Below are 22710 nucleotides of genomic sequence, written 5' to 3' on the forward strand. Positions count from 1 at the left end.
CAAAACAGGAGGTGAGTACAGGGTGTTTAGTTTTCACTTGGGGGAACAAGGGGAATTAGAAGGGGATGTCCTAGTAGTGGACAAGCCCTTTAAAGGTTTTTCACAATTTACTCAAGATTTATTTTTATTCCTATTCCAATTGAAGGGGATGTCCCAGACCACTTTATTTTTTACAAGGGGCCTAAATACTAACACGCAGGTAGTTGCTAATAGAGGCAACTACCTGCCTGTTCCACAGAGCACCAGCTCAGAGCAATCATCGACCACTCCTGCCAGCAATTTAGCTGCTACATGTCAACAGAGCAGCTCTTCTTCTTCCGGGCTGCTCTGTGGTTTCCATGTAACTGCCAATGTCATGCTGATTGACAGCCGGCTTCCATTAGTTAGGTAGCAGAGAATCCGCATGACGTTGGTAATCGCACCCCATCAACAGAGAAGAGCAGATGAGAGGCTGATGTTCTGTCAACCTGTCATCAGCAGAAGCCACTGCATCACCGGGAGTGGTCTGTGAGCGCTCTGTGCCATCGGAGATCAGCACTGGGCACAACAGGCAGGGAGTTAGCAACTACTTCCCGGTCTGGTATTTTGGCCCATAGTGGGGGAAAAAAATGGAATAGTCCTGATTAACCCCTTTTTAACCTATTTTACATCTGTCATAATACAATAGGACAATAATATATGCTCAGTATTCTGAATCAATTGGAATACGTGGCATTGTCTCCATTTGTGCTTTTACTCCTTCCTTACTGGAAGAAAATCTATAGACTTCATTGTTTTCTTCACCAGCTGGAAACCTTAAAGGGAACTGGTCAAGATGAAAATGCAGTCCAATCACCAAGCACTCTGTTAAAGCGGGGGAGGGGGGGGGGAAGAGGAAGGAGGCATAATGATATATGTTTTTGTGAGAAAAGATTCAATATAAGCTGTGTTTTCATCATTTAATCCTCTGCTCTGTTTGTTTTTGGGCTTTTTGTCTTGTGGACGTTCCTATCAGTGATTGCCGGTTATCTACGCACACTTGCGTTAAAAAATGGGCAAGTCGCCATGATTTTTGCACAGGAACAGTCAGCAAAAAAAGAAAACATAGACCTGTAAAACAGTACAGTAGACTAGAATTGGTTAGTGTTCTATCCATGAATCCATATAGAACATGTACGTGAAACCAGGATGTCTGAATGAGGCCTCTATATCCTCACCTCCCGCTACCGCAGTTTGGACGGCATTTTCATGGTGACAGGTTCTCTTTAAAGTCCTCTCACTGCTGGAAGAAGCAGAATGACATAATGTCCTGATATCTATATATAGAGCAGCACGTTCTTGTAGCCTTTTATATGAATTGACTTGATTTGCAGCAAGGTTGATGTAATAGCCCATGAAGAGTGGATAGCAAATACATTTGATGTCCGATTACTAGAACACCACATTTAAAACAAACAGTTGGGTTATAACTTTTTTTTTTTTTTTTTTTTTTCCTTCCTTTCTACTTTTTGAACCACTTTAAATTGTAGATTTCGGCACACCTCTATCATAAAATGTACATGCATTTAAATATGGATTTTGCAGTCTACAAACAATATAATACACATTTATATATCCACAGTATGCCCTAAAATTAACAGATGTTACAGCCTTGTACTGTAATACGAGTAAGGCTAGGTTCACATTTCCGTTGTTTATGATCTGTCACAATCCGTCGGTCTGACAAACAACGCAGTCTGTTTAGCGGATTCCGTTGTTTCCCATAGACTTGAGCGGCGGATTGTGACTGATGCCCTTGTGTTGCATCAGCCGCCCGATTGATCAGTCGTGGAACGACTGACTGTCGGGCGCCAGGAACGCAGCATGTAATGTTTTTTGAGCAGCGGAATCCTTTTGATTTCACTGCGCATGCTCTCTCTCAGCGGCCGAACGATCAGCTGATCTCCCGGTGGCCGGCTAATGAGAGTGATCAGCTGATCCGCCGGCTTTTCAGAGCGATCAGCTGATCTCCCGGCCGCCGGCTTTTGAGAGCGATCAGCTGATCTCCCAGCCGCCGGCTTTTGAGAGCGATCAGCTGATCTCCCGGCGGCCGGCTAATGAGAACGATCAGCTGATCTCCCGGCCGCTGGCTTTTGAGAACGATCAGCCGATGTCCCGGCCGCTGGCTTTTGAGAGCGATCAGCTGATCTCCCGGCGGCCGGCTAATGAGAGCGATCAGCTGATCGTTCACAATAGCTGGCCGCCGGGAGATCGTCTCATCGCTCTCAAAAGCCAGCGGCCGGGACATCGGCTGATCGTTCTCAAAAGCCAGCGGCCGGGAGATCAGCTGATCGTTCTCATTAGCCGGCCGCTGGCTTTTGAGAACGATCAGCCGATGTCCCGGCCGCTGGCTTTTGAGAGCGATCAGCTGATCTCCCGGCGGCCGGCTAATGAGAGCGATCAGCTGATCGTTCACAATAGCTGGCCGCCGGGAGATCGTCTCATCGCTCTCAAAAGCCAGCAGCCGGGAGATCAGCTGATCACTCTCAAAAGCCAGCGGCCGGGAGATCGTCTCATCGCTCTCAAAAGCCAGCGGCCGGGAGATCAGCTGATCGCTCTCATTAGCCGGCCGCCGGGAGATCAGCTGATCACTCTCAAAAGCCGGCGGCCGACTAATGTGAATGATCAGCTGATCATTCGCTCTCTCTTTTTGCAACAGAATACGCTTTCTCATGACAGTGAATTCTAATTCTTGTCACCTGTTGTACAACGCATCAGTCACAAGCGTCAAGCAACGCATGTGACTGATGCAAAACAACGGAAATGTGAACCTAGCCTTATGTGAAAATCTGCAATAAAACCTCGTGAGCATGGCCTTAGACTGAAACTACACACTGCAGAATATGTTGTAGAAACTTCCGCAATTGTCCTATTTATCTGAACAACGTCCTTCTGGTGAATGGAACAGACTTTATTTTTTCTGGGGTTTTTTTTTTTTTTTTTCTTTTTTTTTTTTCCAGTTACAACAAAACTTTGCAGCCTGTGAATTCTCCCTTTCTTTGTCGCTCCATTGGGAGACCCAGACAATTGGGTGTATAGCTTCTGCCTCCGGAGGCCACACAAAGTATTACACTCAAAAGTGTAACCCCTCCCCTCTGCCTATACACCCTCCCGTGCCTCACGGGCTCCTCAGTTTTATGCTTTGTGTGGAAGGAGGCACACATCCACTCATGCATTCCCATATTAGTCAGCAGCAGCTGCTGATGTTATCGGTTGGAAGAAAAGATGGCTCCCATGGGGCCCCCGGCATGCTCGCTTCTCACCCCACTACGTCGGCGGTGCTGTTAAGGTTGAGGTACCCATTGCGGGTATGACGGCCGGAGCCTCATGCCGTATTTCCTTCACCATCCCTTGGGGGCTCTGGGAGAAGTGGGATCCTGAGCGGTCATCCAGGTACTGGGACCGTGCTCCCTCCGCAGCCCCTGTGTGGAATCTGCCGGACCGGAGTATTTTCTTCATCAGGGACCGGGCCCTGCATCTGTCAGGTACTCTGTGTCCCCATGGGGACGGTTCATGGAGCGCCTGGCACCCGGACGCTGCAAGGGCTGCTAGGCCGTGAAAGCCGGGGGACTTCCGCGCCGACCGCGCCTGTTTGTCAGCCGCGGTCATAAATTTAGTCCCCGGCTTCAGTTGCGGCCTACTTGCAAAATCTCGCCCCCGGACCTGTCTGTCAGGGTAGGGGCGGGACAGCCGACCGGACGCTGCCTGGGACACACAGCGGCTGCTGATCCGTGAAAGCCGGGGGACTTCCGCTCCGACCGCGCCTGCTTGTCGGCCGCGGTCATAAATTTAGTCCCCGGCTTCAGTTGCGGCCTACTGGCAAGACTCCCGCCCCCGGACCTGTCTGTCAGGGTAGGGGCGGGACAGCCGTCCTGACATCGGCAGTGAGGGCCGGAGCATCCTGTATGCTTCCTCCCCCCTCTTTGATCACAATAGGGACCCCAGATTCCCGCACTTTTTCCTGATGCCGCCCACCGCTCCACTCCCCCTCTGAGAGCTCCAGCAGCCATTTTTTTCAGACATTCTGCGCTGGAGAATCATCAGGAAAGAGCTCTTCACCGCTGGGAGACCTGGAGCAGGGAATCTGGAGGACACACACGCCGCTTTTTAGCGGTCGGTAAGCCACACCGGTCATCCGGTGCTGGTCCCCCTGGGTTGCCTGAATAGATACGTATTATATATCTTTATATATATATATATATATCTCTGTTCGGCCGGGCTGTATACTCTTCCCTTATACCCTCTGTGATCACTCTCCTGGGACACAACAGCATGTCGTCCACAAGGAGCAAGAGCGCTAAGGCAAAGGGTTTCTTTGCGACCTGTACCTCTTGTGGGGCTATGTTGCCTGCGGGTTCCACCTACCCTCACTGTGAGCAATGCTCGACCCCTGTTACACTGACTCAGCCGGAGCCGCGACCACTTGTGGGCCCCTCGGCTCAGGTAGACCCCCATGCTACCACTGTCCAGGCGGCAGGGACAGAGTTTGCAGTTTTTGCTGAGAAGCTCTCGGAGTCACTTTCACAATCCATGGCTAAGTCTATGGACAAATGGTCTGCCAAGCTGCTAGAAGCCTTGCAGTCCAGACCGGTCCTTACACAGACCCAGGACACTGTTGGATCGGCGCCTCCAGGTCCCTCTCGGTCCACGCCGCAGCGCGCTCCCGGGGTGGGCTCTATGTTTCACGTGGAGGACTCCTCCACGGACCACAGCCCCAGACCAGCTAAGCGGGCCCGCTTGGAATCCTCAGCTTCATCACGCTGCTCAGGTTCCCGGCTGGAGGACTCGCTGGAGGACGAGGCGGAGGTCGCAGCTCAGGGCTCTGACCATGAAAGGTTTGTCACTAAGCTCTCTCAAGGGACAAGTATCGGCGCTCTCAGTATTTTTTCAAAGGCGCCTGGCCAGGCTCCCGCAGGTCCGCACGTTCCTGCAAGGAGTATGCCACATAGTCCCACCTTACAAGCGCCCACTAGAGCCCTGGGACCTTAACAGGGTGCTAACGGCTCTTCAGAAACCACCTTTCGAGCCGCTGCGAGATGTCTCCTTATCACGTCTTTCGCAGAAGGTGGCATTTCTAGTGGCAGTCACATCACTCCGAAGAGTGTCGGATCTTGCAGCGCTGTCCTGCAAAGCCCCCTTCCTGGTTTTTCACCAGGATAAGGTGGTTCTGCGTCCTGTTCCGGAATTTCTCCCTAAGGTAGTATCTCCTTTTCATCTCAATCAGGATATCACCTTACCTTCTTTTTGCCCTAATCCAATTCACCGATGTGAAAAGGATTTGCACTCATTAGATCTAGTGAGAGCACTCCGGTACTACGTGTCTCGCACAGCGCCCTTGCGCCGTTCAGATGCACTCTTTGTACTTGTCGCCGGTCAGCGTAAGGGTTCGCAGGCTTCCAAGTCAACCTTGGCTCTGTGGATCAAGGAACCGATTCTTGAAGCTTACCGTTCTTCGGGGCTTCCGCTTCCTTCGGGGCTGAAAGCCCATTCTACCAGAGCCGTGGGTGCGTCCTGGGCATTGCGGCACCGGGCGACGGCTCAGCAGGTGTGTCAGGCAGCTACCTGGTCTAGCCTGCACACTTTCACGAAACACTATCAGGTGCATACCTATGCTTCGGCAGATGCCAGTCTAGGTAGGCGAGTCCTTCAGGCGGCGGTTGCCCACCTGTAAGAGGGAGCCGTGTCGGCTCTATTTCTCGAGGTATTCTTTTACCCACCCAGGGACTGCTTTTGGACGTCCCAATTGTCTGGGTCTCCCAATGGAGCGACAAAGAAGAAGGGAATTTTGTTTACTTACCGTAAATTCCTTTTCTTCTAGCTCCAATTGGGAGACCCAGCACCCGCCCCTGTTCCCTTCGGGCTTGTTGTTCTGTTGTGTACACATGTTGTTCATGTTAAATTGTTTCTTTGGTTCATGGTTTCAGTTCTCCGAACATCCTTCGGATTGAATTTACCTTAGACCAATTTATAAGTTTCCTCCTTCCTGCTCTTGCACCAAAACTGAGGAGCCCGTGAGGCACGGGAGGGTGTATAGGCAGAGGGGAGGGGTTACACTTTTGAGTGTAATACTTTGTGTGGCCTCCGGAGGCAGAAGCTATATACCCAATTGTCTGGGTCTCCCAATTGGAGCTAGAAGAAAAGGAATTTACGGTAAGTAAACAAAATTCCCTTCTTTACATTCTTTTGTTGAAACTGCAACTAAGAGCTCATTGAGACGCCAGTGATTTTATTCAGTGATTCTGGGATCATGTCTTCAACATTGTTTGGCAAGAGGGACAATTTTTACCATCAATGTTGCATTTTATTTATCGTTTTTTGGTGAGAGAACATTTCTGAAGCTTTTATCACCAAACCTGAAAATCATAGCACATGAATTTAACTATGGCAACATCCTTGTACTTTCTGATTTTTTTTTTTTTATTTTTTTTTTGTTCTTCAGGAACCTGTAGACTGAAACTTTAAAGGTTATATGTGTTGCTTTTATATGGTTCTGCTTATTAAAATATTTAGGAAGCCGTATGGCACAATGGTAAATTATATTATATAGAGTAGGACCCCCCCTATTGAGATTTGCCGTGACATGGCAGGGGTGACTCAAATTATTGATCAATTGTTTGCTAAAAATCTCATTTTGCATTATAGTACAGTAGGAATGAATTTGTGAATTATACACTTTTTTTTATTTTTTGCATGCCATTCATAGGCAGTGCTGGCTCCCCCCTCTCTATACTCAAACTTAAAGGGGTATTCCCATCTCCAAGATACTATCCCAATATGTATTAGGTGTAATAATAATATTATCCAATACCTCCAAATAGAAATGTAGTGTATTTCTGCTGATTCACTATGTCACTTACCTCATGTGCAGGGCATTGCAGGACCTTAGGTATCCATGGTTACAACCACGAGCAACTAACTGCCTCTATATGCATGGTGGTACCATGGATACCTAAGATCCTGCAATGCCCTGTACATGAGGTAAGAGATATAGCTGTATCAGGAGAACTATCCTACATTTCTAATTGAAGGTATTTGCTAATATTATTAGAGCTACTACATATTGGGATAAGGTCTTGGAGATTAGCATACCCCTTTAATCAAACTCACCAGTGGAAGTCTATTTTTGTAGTCCGCATAAAAACTCGGACATGTATAATTTTCCTAAACAATCATGAATACAAGTTCTATTTGTGAATACCATGGATAGAATTCATGAGGATCTTGGACGTGTGACTGGGCCTGTATAGACAAGTTCCATCAAACATGGTTGCTGAAACTTGACAGTCTTGAGTTTTGTAAGGAATAATCCACATATAGAAGACAACGATTAGGCTATGTGCACACGATGTTTTAAGACACTGATGTTGCTGCTGAAGTTTTGCTAAGCGAAGCTGCTTCAGGAAAAAGCTGTCTGACTTTACTGAAGCAGCTTCACCCAGAAGTTTTGTCGTTGGTCTTCTGCAGTGGTGGCCTTGCCACTGGCTTTTTTTTTTTTTTTTTTTTCTTTTACACTTTCAACTATAGAGTTTGTTTGAAAGCTGCCGGAAGAACGTACATTACTTCTTTTAACAACTTCATAGTTTTCAAACCTTGAATTGAACAAATGAAGTAACAAAACACTGAGCATGCGCACAACAGTGTCATTTTTACATAGCTGTGCATAGTTCTGTTTTTGCAACGTTTTTCCACTCGTAATCTAAGGGTGGCTTTACATGCTACAATATAGGTACCGATATCGCTACCATGCGACCCGCCCCCATCGTTTGTGCTAAACGGGCATATCGCTGCCCGTCGCACACAAAATCCGGCACCCCCGTCACACGTACTTACCTGCATAGCGACGTCGCTGTGACCGGCGTACCGCCTCCTTGCTAAGGGGGTGGTCCGTTCGGCGTCACAGCGACGTCACACAGCGGCCGCCCAATGAAAGCGGAGGGACGGAGATGAGCGGGACTAACATCCCGCCCATCTCCTTCCTTCCGCATTGTGGCCGGCGGCAGGTAAGGAGGTGTTCCTTGTTCCTACGGGGGTCACACACAGCGATGTGCACTGCCGCAGGAACGAGGAACAACTTCGGCGAAGCGATAGCATCGATACTTGGAAGCGGACCCCCATGTCAACGAGGAGCGATTTTGGACGTTTTTGCAACGATCCAAAATCTCTCCTAGTCGTCACACACAACGAGATCGCTACAGCGGCCGGATGTGCGTCACAAATTCCGTGACCCAAACAAGATCGCTGTAGCAAAATTGTAGTGTGTAAAGCCCGCTTTAGGCTATGTTCACAGATTGCATTTGTTTGCATCTTCTTTTCATTGGTTTTCTGCAAATAAAAAGTTGCTTTTTTCAGTACCAGCAAAAGCTGAGATTTCAGAAATCTCATGCGCGCGCAGTTTTATTTTACTGACCAATGTAAAACTGTCGCATTTTCAAAGAAGCAGCATGTCAATTTTTTTCAGCCTTTTTGCTTCTTTTTTTCACAATTGAAAGCAATGAGAGAGTGCAAAAACGTAGCTGTTTGTGGTGAATTAAACTAACTTTATTTAATCGTACTGTAAAAAAGTGACACACTAAAAGCACAGCAGATTTTGCTACAGAAGAAAAAAGCGCAGCAAAAATGCAACATGTAAACATAATCTTTAAAGGGTTTACTGTCTTTTTTAGGCTATTATTTAAAGGTATGTGCATTCACCAAGTTAGAAATTATAAAAAGGTAGAAAACAAAACCCCAAAAACTCCTGACCTCACCACTTAAAGGGACTCTGTCACCAGGTTTCTGCTCCCCCATCTGAGAGCAGCATAATGTAGAGACAGAGACCCTGATTCCAGCAATGTGTCACTAACTGAGCTGTTTGCTTTAATTTAAAATTTGATAAAATCACTGTTTTCTCTGCTGCAGATCTAGCAGTTATTTCAACTTAGAACAGGGTTATAACGAGCTCATGCAGCTGCTGGACTACTTGGCAACACATCAAGTAGTCCTCTAATGATAATTTCCTGCTAATTAAACAGTGATTTTATGAAAGCTACACTACACAACCCAGTAAGTGACACATCGCTGAAATCAGGGTCTCCAACTCTACATTATGCTGCTCTGAGATTAGGGGGCTAAAACCTGGAGACAGATTCCCTTTAAGGTAAGGTGACCAGCGACATCTTGTTCTAAACAGTAACTGGAAAAGCAGGGCTCCGTGCAAGAATCGGAGCGTCACAGAAAGTAATGAGAGAGAGCTCTGGGACTTGTGACCACAAAGGAACATGCATTTCGGCATAAGAAATAAACTGCACATATGGTGCATTGAGTGTATACGGGGGGTGGTTCTGAAAAATACATTTCATACTAATATAAAAAGCAGGTGCTGGGATTGAAGTTTTACAAAAAATGTAAAGCATTATGACATGTTGACCACATGGCAGCTTGTGACCGGTGTCCTGATACAAGACTAGTGCACGAATTTTCTAATAAGTGAAGTCAAATCCAAGGTAGTGCCACGGTCATCGTAGTCGGAGCCTGTGGCATGTCCTTTTGTCCAGTGGTATTGATGAAACCTCCATTGACCTCTTGATAAAAATTACCAGTTAAATCTGCAAATACGTGTTTATTAGTTTTATCTCTTCTTCATTTCAGCAAAATCTATCTAAAAGTGTGAAGTTGGGAGAATATCGGCCAGCCGAGAATAAGAGACTTCCAGACAGTGTTTTATCCAGTAGCAGGAAGATGAAATCTGATTCATTAGGCGCCTCTGGGCATACGAGCCACATAACGAGGAATTCATCTGGAAAAGGAAAAGAGGATGATGTCAAAGGAAAGGAAATAAAGAAAGTTGTGGCAAAAGGAGTGAAAGAGACAAAATCAACAGAAAAAATAGCCACGGCCAGACCAAAAATCAGTTTAAAAACCAAATCCGAAAATAACGACCAGTCCAAAACCGAAACCTCTGCTTCCAAAGGAGACGGTACCGGCAGCCCAAAACCGGCTTCTTCTGTAAGGATGGCGACTAGGCCCAAACTGACAAATGGTAGTTCCAACCCTCCAACTAAAGTGAAGACACTGAAGAAATCGGACAAAGATCCAGCTTCTCCGGTGAAAGGTTCTTTGCCAAGTGTGAAGTCTGCAAACTGTAATGGAGAACTTCCCCACTCGAGTTCCTCTTCAGGGGAACACAGCCAGGAACATGGAGCCGACGAGCAACCGAATTCGGCAACCAGTTCTCCACCGGTCAATAAAACCTTAAAAAATGGTTTAGATGGTCCAAAAGATCCAGGAGTAGGTGAGTATGCATTCCAGTGTTATTTTACACATGGTTGTGACAGCTGCGTAGGCAGATTATGGCCGATGACGCTAGTAAATTATGCTCAGATCACTGCATTTACATGCTCTGAATCTGAGCATTGCAAAGGGTTGATCTGAGGATAACTACGGGGGGCTATGTTTACGCAGCAATCGTATGTATACATTATAAAATCTATGCTAGAGAAATGTGATTTATTTTTATTTCTGAACACATATTATGGAAAATATTAAGCCTCTGTTTAAATTTATAGAACTGTTGTGGGTTTGTTTTTTTTTTTCTTCTTCTTCTACCATGGTAGTGAAACACCAAAAGAAATCGGGTGCCAAAACGGATCCTATAGATTTCTACACATCAGTTATCATTGAGCCAGATCAAAAGAATCATTACATGCACCATATTTTCAGATCAGAATTAAAGGGAACCTGTCAGAAGATTTGGGGCCTATAAGCTGCGGCCAGCACCACCGGGCTCTTATCTACAGGATTCTAACATGCTGTATATAAGAGCCCAGGCCGCTGTGTAGAACGTAAAAATCCCTTTATAATACTTACCTAAACAGTCGCTCCTGTGGAGTTGGGTAATATGGGTGTCTCCGGTGGCATGCCTTCTCTTTCGTTCATCTTAGTTCTCCTTCTGAAGCCTGTGTGCATGACGCGTCCTACATCATCCACACTCGCCGGTCCCGCGCAAAGTACACCTGCGCAGGACCTCAATGCCGGCGAGTGTGGATGACGTAGGACGCGTCATGCACCTTGGCTTTAGGAGGCGGCCAAAGATGGCTGAAAGAGGAGGCGCCACCACCGGAGAACAGACACCCATATCGCCCAACTCCACCGCAGCGACCGTTTAGGTAAGTATTATAACGTGATTTTTACGTTCTACGCAGCCGCCTGTGCTCTTATATACCATATCCTAACATGCTGTATATAAGAGCCCATTGGTGGTGGCCGCAGCTTATAGGCCCCAAATCTGCTGACAGGTTCCCTTTAAGTGTATGTAGCTCACAGTTTTGAATTAGTCATGTCCGACTCAGGCGTAAAACAATAGGCCGGAGACAACGGATATTTGGAAACCCATAGAGAATATTGTATTTCAGAGAAAAAGCTGTTCCTTCATTCTTGTACTAATATATTTCTTATTAAAATGGTGTTGCAGTAAACTGGATACAAGTTCTGCTTTTTGTATCAAGTCACTGTGGACAAATTATTTTGTTCAATATAAGACAGGCTGCTTTCTAGGATACCTGTCCATTCAGACAGAAAAAACCTGTAGGAAAGCTGCTGCCCTTTATCCCCCTACAAAAGTTAAAATTGCCTTTGGTGCAAATATGTCCAGGAAGTGTCCCAATGCTCTGGTAGAAGGTCTGCAAATCATGTCATATCAAGAACGGCTAAAAGGACTAGGGATGTTTAGTTTAAAAAAGAGACGGCTGAGAGGAGACTTAATAGCGGTCTACAAATATCTGAAAGGTAGTCACAGTGCAGAGGGAACTACCCTATTCTCATTAACAAAAGGAAGTACTAGAAGCAATGGGATGAAACTTAAAGGAAGGAGATTCAGATTAGACATTAGGAAAAACTTTCTGACAGTGAGGGCAGTCAGGGAGTGGTACAGGCGACCACGGGAGGTAGTGAGGGCAGTCAGGGAGTGGTACAGGCGACCACGGGAAGTGGTGAGCTTTCAATCAATGGAAATCTTCAAGCGGAAACTGGATAAACATATAGCTGGGATGATTTGCGGGGGGTTGGACTCGATGGCCTTTGAGGTCCCTTCCAACTCTACTATTCGATGATTCTCAGTAACTTGCAGTTCACTCTGAACAAGTTAAAGGGTTGTTATCATATTTCTGCCAGCACAATAGGCGCAAGAACTTCCCATTTAGTGCTTTCATTTGCTCCTGCTTGTGTGCTTAAAACTAAAAGTCCACCCCTTTGGTATGCCTGTATTTATCGCACCCCAGGGCTATGGGGTACTCTGTCCCGGGCCTGGTTTCACTGGGGAGTGTATCATTGGTGTGATGGCCGGTGCCCGGTTCTGTGACCCTGGGGGTTGCTTTTAAAAAGGGGTTTTTTTTTTACAGGGAATTTGTAATAAAGTTTTTGCCACTTGCGGGTGATGGCCATAGAGATGGAGCCACCACTGCACAGTCTCTCACCGCTGGGGCTGATGTTAATGGCAGCCTGGATGTTGCGGCCCTCCGCAAGTAGGGCTAGGCCCCAGGGGATAGATTATGGTGTATGCTGATAATGTCCATCAATAATGTTGAGGCGCGGAAAGAAGGTAGACCACACAAGGGATTGCAGTGTAACTGGTTCTTTACTCACTGAGATGTTTCTTGCGACCCGATGACGGCTGGTCTTGACCTCTGGTCCCCTTAGTTCCAATGCCGGTATGGTGACCTGGTGGCTTACTTCCCCTGCACCTGTCTCTGGTTGGTGGGTCCCCGTGGCTTGGAGCATCTGGGGGTCCCCTCCTGGTTGTCTTTCAGTCTTAGTGCGTACGGCAGGTAATTTGAACCCTGTGGGGGCAGATCTCTAGGCTCGTTCCCCAGTTCTCCCGTCATTACTGTGTACCGGACTTTACAGTCGGTGAGGTCCTGAATGGTCCCCTCACTGTGCAGATTTTATCAGGTCTGCCTGGAACATTTTCCTGACCTAGGGCTCTGCACCCCGTCAGTGCTATGGTTCCGAGAGTACTCCACCGCACTCCTTCAGCAACCACATGCCTCCGCCTGCCAGGTCACTGTTACTCTCCCGTCAGTACTCTTACGTCCGTCTCCTTTCACCTCCACTTACTGAATGACCCCGCCTCCCTGGTTGTAGTCTGGTGGACCAGTTCGGTTCCACCCCTAAGTGGCCACCCATTGGATCCAACCCTAGCCTGTCATCAGTTTCTGGGGGGGAAAAATAGGGATAGAAATGAATGTTTTGGTGTTACCAGCACTGGTCTTCTGGGTCCTTGGGGGTAGGCCCTGCAGCTTTGACAGGATGTAGTTCCTTTCTAGCTCCTGATGGCTCAGGGGCGCTACGCAGCTTGAGAAACAGAAAAGCAGGAGCAGAAAGACAAAGATTCATCTCTCCTTCTTCCAGACAGGTTACACTTCACAACGGATAGTTGACAGCAAAAGACAAGCCTAGTGGCCAGCATTTTGCTAGGATTTGTTTTCTTATTTTGATGGGGGTTGGAGTGTTGCTTAAACACTAGAACAAACCCTAACCTCTGATTGTCACACCCGGTCAGCATAGGAGTAAGTATACAAACACTATTTGCCCGAAGGGCAACAAGAGGTACCCTAACTAAAGACCTAATCAAATAAACTTTATTAAATTATATGAATGGACAAGGATTAAAATTGGCAGGTGGGAGGCCAATTCCGTATTAGAAGAGTGCGGCCGCGGACCGACACTGCTCTGGATAAATTCCTAACGTAATATAGCTGGCTATCACCTACACTGCCTGTTAAAAACTACCTAACAGCTAATAGCCTCCCCGACATGTTTCGCCATGACTGGCTTCATCAGGGGGCTGAGGCTATAGCCAGTCATGGTGAAACATGTCGGGGAGACGTTAGGAATTTATCCAGAGCAGTGTCAGTCCGCGGCCGCACTCATCTAATACGGAATTGGCCTCCCACCTGCCAATTTTAATCCTTGTCAATTCATATAATTTAATAAAGTTTATTTGATTAGGTCTTTAGTTAGGGGTACCTCTTGTTGCCCTTCGGGCAAATAGTGTTTGCTTAAACACTAGTTCATACATAAAAGGATTTGGCATCTTACTTTCTGACAACTTTATCTCATGCATACATTGACCATTTACAAAAAGACATTTTCAAACAAGTGATTAATAGTTTAACAATAGTTGCCAACATTTTTACATTGTTCTGTCAGAACTGTAATCTTACCAATGCTGTCATTTTTGTAGATCTTAGCTGGGTATGATCATTGATAAAAGGAACCAACCAGCAGGATTGTCATATAGAAGTAAAGCCAGTGCTATACTGGCTCTAGGATGCTGAATGTAAGCACAGCTTTTGTTCTGAGATTGGATGTTTAATTTCAGAAATATGTGCAAGTAAAGTTCCAGTGATATACTGTTATTTGATTGACAGGTGCAACAGGGGTGGGAATATGTGGGTGGGGTCTTGCTATCTATTCCCTCCCCTGTCTGCCTGCCAAACCTTCCTCCCACTGTTGCCATCATAGATGTTTATTCTGCCGCAGGCAGCCAGACAGGGGCGGGAATAGATAGTAAAACTCAGCCCACATATTCCCCTCCTGTTGCACCTGTCAATCAAGTAGCAGTGCATTACTGGCACTTTTTGCGCATATTTCTGAAATAAAACATCCAATCTCAGAATAAAAGCTGTGCCTACATTCAGCATCCTAGTGCCAGTATAGCACTGGCTTTACTTTATATATGACAATATCCTGCTGGTTGGTTTCCTTTAACAAACTTTTTTGACTATTTTTAGTTATTATTTAAAAAGTTTTTATTTCTGAGTGCATTTAGACTTGTTGATCATTTCGATGACTCAGAAATGAACAAAACCTGATGATTGCCATATGTAAAGGAGTGGATCTTCCCATATACATTGTGTAAATTTCTGTCAATCTCGCAGCCTAAAGTATCCTATTGTTTTGATAACTGTCTTTGGAACCATCTTGAGAGATTCAAGATTCCACTGCGTTTCAATGACGGAGATAAATGGTGCCTTGTTACAATTGTCTCACAGTTGGATGCTAAATTGCTGCATTGTTCCCGTAATAATTGTCAGACTCTGATGTATATGAAGCATGGGGTCTCCTCTGAACACCACTTTACATCTAGGATTGATTGATTGAAATAAAGTTTTGTATTTTTGGAAATACATTTCCTATCTTGTGAAGATTCAGAATTACAGCTTGTATTAGTCAAGGACACTCATAATTCTGCAGACTTTAGAGCTAAAATCTTCAGTTTTTGTTTTTTTGTTTTGTTTTTTTTTTGCAAGACCCATACTTGTGCTGGGATCTCTCTGGACTGAGGAAAAATAGTTATTTACCTTTTTATTTTTAGAAGATTTTACAGCTTATGTATCAACATTATTAGCAAACTTTATTTTATATTTTTTTAAATTTTTAGTAATTAGTAGCTATAGACAAACTTCATATTATCTTTTTAATACAATGTTTAAATACATTCAACTGAAGAGTTGACCTGTTGTTGAGGAGAGCCCTAAGATGAAATACTTAACCTCTGGACATTGAGCCCTGTGAGAAGTGTGTTCAATGAAATCAATTCTCTATACATAAGCCAGTCAGTCTTCAGAGGAACCCAAGATGGCCCCCGATGACATCACAGACCCGCCCATCAGAGGATCACCAAGATGGCCTCAGATGACATAGACCCGCCTATGATGACACCCACCAATCAGCTCATGGACTAACACATTGTTCAACCCACTGACCAATGAACACATCCGGACATGCCCCTTTCCAAGGTTATATCAGGGCATGCTTCAGTTGAAATAAATCAGAGTCTGGGCCGACTTTGGTCGAGGAAAGATGAATATCCGACTGTGAGCATGACCTCATTTTTTAAGCATGCACTCGATCCACACCAATTAGAATCAGGCAGTAGGCAACTTGTGGAACTTAGTTCACCCAAACACTGTCGTCATGCATGTAGTCATTCCAGAAGAAGCCGTAATTGACATGGACAGGATTGATTACAGGCACCCTTCCCCTAATACCTGGTTGCAAACCTTTGACAACAATTGCAGCCAACAAACATTTTATTTTTATTTTTTTTAGCCATCTGTGAGCTTCTTGACTTTTCTACTCTTTCATTCACTCACCCAGTGCAATTCTCTGATAGTTCACATAGCAATAGTATGCATTGCCAAAAAGCTCTTGTTAGATTTAAAGGGAATCGGTCACCAGGTTTTTGTCCCTCATCTGAGAGCAGCATAATGTAGAGACAGAGACCCTGATTCCATCGATGTGTCACTTACTGAGCTGTTTGCTGTTGTTTTTTTTTATAAAATCAGTGTTTTTTATGCTGCAGATCTAGCAGTTATATAGAGATCATGAATATGCTGGACTACCTGCAGTATGCCAAGTAGTCCTCTAATGATAATCTACTGCTGATTTAATCAGTGATTTTATAAAAACTACACTAAACATCCCAGTAAGTGACACATTGCTTGAATCAGGATCTGTGCCCCTACATTATGCTGCTCTCAGATTAGGTGTTAAAACCTGGTGACCAATTCTCTTTAATCTGTTGCAGGGAAACTGTCTTTTGGGTAGCAGTCACATAGGCACGCAGTTCCTTGGTCAAGCAGGGTAGTTTAGTGAAAATGCATAAAGTTCTCACAAAGTGGGGAAACACACAGCCACTCTCCGGCATCAAAGAAAGAAAAATAAATAGTCCACGTATGGCATATGTAGGCGCACCTGTACAGATCCAGCGGCTGAATGTCCAGTTCTCACTGCAGGATAAATTGTCAGGTTTAGCTGCAGATCATGTTTCCACTCAAAGGCCCAGTATGTTCCACATTCGCTGCTTCTTCCCCAGCTCCAACACTGCTCAGGCTTTGGACTGACTGTCCAAAATTAAACTGACTTTTCCCTTAGGTTCCCTTGAAGCAGTCTGCTGCTGACCAATCACCAGATTGAGCTACTATAAGCTGCGGCCACCACCAGTGGGCTCTTATATTCAGCATGCTGTATATAAGAGCCCAGGCCGCTGTGTAGAACGTAAAAATCACTTCAGGGTCGTTGCGGTGCAGACTGGTCAGATGGGTGTCTCCATTCTCCGACCCGGCGCCTCCTCTTTCGGCCACCTTTGTCATCCTTCTGAAGCCAGGGTGCATGACGCGTCCTACGTCATCCACACTAGCTGCATTAAGGTCATGCACAGGTGCACTACAATACTTTGAATACTTTACTCAAGGCAGATCAAAGTGCGCCTGCGCAGGACCTCAATGCCTGCGAGTGTGGATGACATAGGACGCGTCATGCACCCAGGCTTCAGAAGAAAGACAGACAAAAATGGCCAAAAGAGGAGGCACCGGATCGGAGAACGGAGAAACCCATCCAACGAGTCTGCACTGCCTCCTAGGTGAGTATTATAAAGTTATTTTTATGTTCTACACAGCGGCCTGGACTCTTTTATATACAGCATGTTAGAATGCTGTATATAAGAGCCCACTTGTGGTGGCCACAGCTTATAGTCGCCAAATCTGGTGACCAGTTCCCTTCCAACTTCCAAGCTGGCTCTTGCAGACTCCACTCAGACATGCTCTGTTCCAGCTGCCACATGCAGCTTCCTCCCAGAGAGATCGCTCACTCTGAGCAGCCCTATCAGGTGAACGCATGCCTTGTTCTATACAAAACATTTCTGGCGCATTTCCAATCAATAAATGCAGGACAGGGATTTAACCCTCACCTTCCCTGCTATGCTACATAACCGTAGAGCTAGGATATAAACCTTACCACACTGGCTTCACTACATACCTGCAGAACAAGGATTTAACCCTCACCACACGGAGTTTGTTACACTGTCAATACAACATTTTCCCAGAAGTTGTGTGGTTTTTCTATTTAAGGTTTTGGCACAGGTTTTGGTTTGTTTTTTTTTTGACCTTTCTTAAGTATGGTTTTCCTTTTGTTGGGGGTTTATATTGCAATCGCCCATGAAGCGATTTTGTACAGTTTGTGGTAAAGGTTACCATACACTGCACAAGGTTGCAAAGCCAGCTCCAATTATTGCTGCTGTTAGAGGCAGGTGCTGGATGTATAACACAGGTGATGCCTACCCTGTATGGACCGGGCTCAGCTCCTGTTCCTGCTCCATACACCTGTACCTGATGTGTCGCATATCTGTAGGTTATGTGTTATGTTAACAGTATATACATTAAAAATAAAAAATCTTACCCCAAAAACGTTTTTTTTTCTATATTTGCATTGCAAATGAGTATTTAAATTCCTTAATTTATATTAACACCTAAAAATTTCTGAAAAATAATTTCTTTTTTTTTTCTGGCTGTGCGAGATCTTGTTTTGTGGGATAAATTAAGAAGCACTTAATGCTGAAATGCAAAGAGGCAAAAAATGGAAAAAAAAGGGGTTGTTTCAAGTTCTTGATTTATTGACCGTTCACGCTAACAGCATTGTTGCTCCGCTGGCCTAAACTATGCAATCTAAGATGCTGGCATATGAGGCAGCTTTGCCTCTACAGAAGAGATAAGCTAACCTGAAGTTTGGTGTTCGGTACAAACTCAGACTTTTTCAAGAAAACAAAGTTTGGTTCGGAGTTTGTGTGCGTTACGAATACAAACAACCCGCGCGACATCGCTGTGCTCGGGTACACTCGGGGCGCAGCCCAGTGTGAGCCACTTGCACTGTTTTGAATGGCTCACACTGGAGGAAACATTGTGATCAGATGCAGTGTGCACCAAAAAAACCTCGCCTGCCCCCAGAAGTGATCTGTTTATGGCTGTTGGCATTTGGGCAGAGACCCGAACTGCCAATCAGTGACTTCCAATGAAGTTCAGCTGAAGTCCAGGTCCGAAACAGAACGTTAAAGTTCAGTTTGACCAGCAGAACCTGAACGTCCACAGGTCTGCTCATCCCTACTCTACAGCATTGGGAAGGTGCAGTGGCACTGAATCTGGCCAGGATAACAATCTGTGTGCATTGTTATCCTGGACAGCTTCAGATCAGCACTTACAAGCTCTATTAGAATGCTTGTAAGCACTACGCATGTTCACCCACTTCTGCTTGCAGGCAGCATTGACTTGTATTGTAAGTAGATATGGGAGAATCCATTCATACTCCAGCACTTATAAATTACGAAGCGCTGGAGTGTTGTGAATTGATTCTTTAATCTCAAAACCTACAGTAGGTAATAAGCAGTAAACAAAACTAAAAATCCCTCTGTTCTTAAAGGGAATCTGTCAGCAGGTTTACACTATCTCCCCTGAGAGCAGTATGGTGTAGGCAAAGAGATCCGGAGTTCAATGATGTATCACTTAGAATACTGTGTGCAGCCATTCTGACACAGTGAAAGATTTGAGATTTTGTATGTAGCAGAGCTCTGAGAGCTGACCCTCGCCCACATGAGGTTTTTAGTGTACATTTCGATAGACAGATTCTGCAGAGCAGTCTGACTACAGCTCATTGCTGCTGAGACCCACTAATGACAAAGATAAAAACCTAAAACTAAAATTACAGATAAACAAAAAAAAAAGACTGCGATAAGACACTGGGCTGAATTTTCTGTTTTAACTCTTACAGCATTCTGTCTTCATTGCAGAAACCTGCTGACAGTCCCTTTTTAAGAATGTAGAGAATTTTTAAGGACACGTTCGGAGTTACTTGTTTTAGCAAACGCCTAGCTTTTTTCCCTATATAAAAGGACATGGGAAAAACACTTTAAAGTGTACATGTAAGCTCTGATGATTTTTGTTAGAATTTAGCACGTGTGTGTGTGTGTGTATATGTGTGTATATGTGTGTATATGTGTGTATATGTGTGTATATGTGTGTATATGTGTGTATATGTGTAATGACACTAGTTTGGGGCAGTCTATAACTAAGGGCCCAAACTGGCAAAAAGTGCAGGATACAGCTCTGATTTTAATTTCTGTCTGACAGTCTGAACATTAGCCTCCCTCCCTCCCTGAACTATGATGCCTCCCACTCAAACTAACATATGAGGGGCGGCGGCACGGATGTGTGTCGGAGGCCTAAAGCAGCACAGAGCACATTATGCAGCAGTACTAAGCTGTGTAGATGTGAATCCATCTGTGGAATGAAATAAATTGGTTATCTGCTAATCTCAGTGCCTTCAGCCTGTCCATCTCCCACACTGTTGAGTGCTACTCACACCTCCTGCCCCTTCCCTTTTCCAGCGAATAATGGGAGACGCATTATTACAATTCTTAATAGGATTATAATACCAATTCTTAGTGAATTGGTTGTGGTATAACCACCATGGACCAACGCAAGGGTTTGAATAGTGCAGTTAGCATTCATTGCGTATTAATAAATAACACCATGTTCAGTGGCATTTTTCTTTTCTTAAATGGAGAGACTCCAAAAAAAACCCCAATGATCCTTGTAGAGAAAAATGTGCTCTTTTCAAATAACAGAATTAATATATTTTAGGGGTACCCTTTTTGGGGAATTTGACCTAAAAATAGGTAAAATTCGTTTTTTTTAAGTTTGTCATCATATGTGGGTGTGAATATTTCCACAAATACATATGCTTTGACCGTGATATTGCAGCAATGCAAAGTCATGAAGATGTTTGTTGTACAGGGTAAAGCACCAGTTCCTATTGGTTTTTGGTCTTCAGTTATATATGGGCAAAGTTTGGCATAAATTTTATGCGAGGCGTTTTGCAAGCTACTTTGACACAAAATTGCGTCCGAAATATTGTTTTGTCATAGCCGGTAATAATTTTATCGCGTTTAGCAGCAAAAGTTGAGCTAGTATGCCAAATTTCAGCATCATAGCCAGTATAGAACTCTAATGGCTATGTGCCAAAATTTGCAAAATCCTCTTAGCTGAAGCCGCAGGCTTGGGGGGGGCCTCCAGTGAAAGGTCAACAGTGCCCAATATATTTGAGATCTGGCCCTAAAAATTTACAGAACCTCTTTTCAAACATACATGTACATCCTTATAAATTTTCAGCAAAATCGGAGAACGTCGAGTGGGGACCACTGGTCCACTTGACACGGAATGACCCATGGTGCTAAACGACCCATGACGTACCCAGGACGTCATGGCGAAATCGCGGTCCCAGAGCCCCGGGGAGTCCAATTTGTTTAATTAATCAGTAGATTCGGGAAGGAGGGGACCTCTGCCTGACCTCAGGAGGGGTGGTGCCTCCTCCCCGAACCTACAGAGGCTGTGATTGGCTGACTAACGCCGCTCAGCCAATTACAGTCACTGTAATGTTCCAGCCATTGAAAATGGCTGGAACATAGAGATCCAGCCCTGATCAGTGCTGCTGTAGCACTGGCCATTGGCTGGAGCTAGGTGATCGGTGCTTCACCCGCCCCCAGCTCTGATTGGAGAGACCGGTCTTGTGACCGATCTCTCCAATCACCGTGGATCTGGTGCCGGTGACCTGTGTCTGTCCCTGAAAGCCGAGGAGAGCGGTCTCTGCGGGTGCCCATCGGTAAGTTGCTGCCCCCCGCCGCCCGCCCCTGTCCCCGATCGCCCTGCCAGCCCCGCCGCTGTCTCCGCTCGCCACCACCAGCCCCGCCGCTGTCTCCGCTCGCCACCGCCAGCCCCGCCGCTGTCTCCGATCGCCCCGCCCGCCAGCCCCGCCACTGTCTCCGATCGCCCCGCCGCGGCTCCGATCCACCGCTGTCCCCGATCGCCACGTTCGCCACTGTCCCCGCCGCCACGCTCGCCACTTTCCCCGCCGCTGTCGCACCCACCTTTTTCAGCCGCTGCTGCCCCCGAATCGGCCCCCACTGTTCCCGATCGGCCGCCGCCGCCTCATTCATCGGCTGCCCCTTCTCCATCGCCACTACACCTCCTCCCCCTCCATGTGCTGCAAGCCACCCTCCCCCCTCCATGTGCTGCAAGCCACCCTCCCCCCTCCATGTTCTGGGGGCCTCCATGTTCTGGGGGCCTCCATGTTCTGGGGGCCCCCTGGGGCCCCCCTCCTTCTCCATGTGCCATCTCTCTCTCCCATCAGACTCTGCCCCCCTCCCCGATCTGCTGCCTGCTCTCCCATCCTCTTCATCTACTGCCCCCTCTCACACTCCTCAATCTGTTGCCTCCTTCATCTGCTGACTCTTCTGTCTGCTGTGATCCTGCTGCCTAGATCCATCCTGTAAGGTAGGTATCCCCATCTCACCTCCCTCCCCCCATCCTCCGCCGCTCCTCCATCCGCTGCGCCATTTCCCATCATACATCCGCTGCGCCCTTTCCCATCCTCTGCCGCTCCTCCATCTGCTGCGCCCTTTCCCATCTTCCATCCGCTGCGCCCTTTCTCATCTGCCGCCCCGCCCTCTCGCATCGCATTATCCAGCGCAGTTGCTCGCTTCCAGACTGGAGTGACTGATGCGATGCGAGACTCGTGCATTGCTCTCACCTTTTGGCACTGGTCTTAGTGGCAGGCGCTCATATATATTCTTTTTTTTTTTTTTTTTTTTTTTTACTGAGGTCTGTATTTTTTATTTCGCCAAACTAATTTTTTCGTATGGGGGGGGGGGGTCTAGTTTCCAAAATGGGATCACATGTGGGGGAGCTCCATTGTTTAGGCACCTCAGGGTGTCTCCAAATGCAACATGGCGTCTGCTAATAATTCCAATCCATTTTACTGTGAAATGGCGCTCCTTCTCTTCTGAGCCCCGCCGTATGCCCAATCAATTGATTTCCACCACATATG

At 46.1% G+C, this 22710-nt stretch overlaps 1 protein-coding gene across 1 annotated transcript in view; it reads left to right on the plus strand.

Moving 5' to 3' along the window:
* The window catches only part of BTBD8 (BTB domain containing 8), a 138133-nt gene that overhangs the window by 100435 nt on the left and 14988 nt on the right, over positions 1 to 22710 (plus strand). Inside the window, 1 exon segment of the mRNA XM_075322323.1 lies at positions 9646 to 10288. Within this exon segment, the coding sequence (XP_075178438.1) occupies positions 9646 to 10288 (643 nt within the window).

This window comes from Anomaloglossus baeobatrachus, chromosome 8, assembly GCF_048569485.1.
Source record: "Anomaloglossus baeobatrachus isolate aAnoBae1 chromosome 8, aAnoBae1.hap1, whole genome shotgun sequence".
NCBI classification, from domain to species: domain Eukaryota; kingdom Metazoa; phylum Chordata; class Amphibia; order Anura; family Aromobatidae; genus Anomaloglossus; species Anomaloglossus baeobatrachus.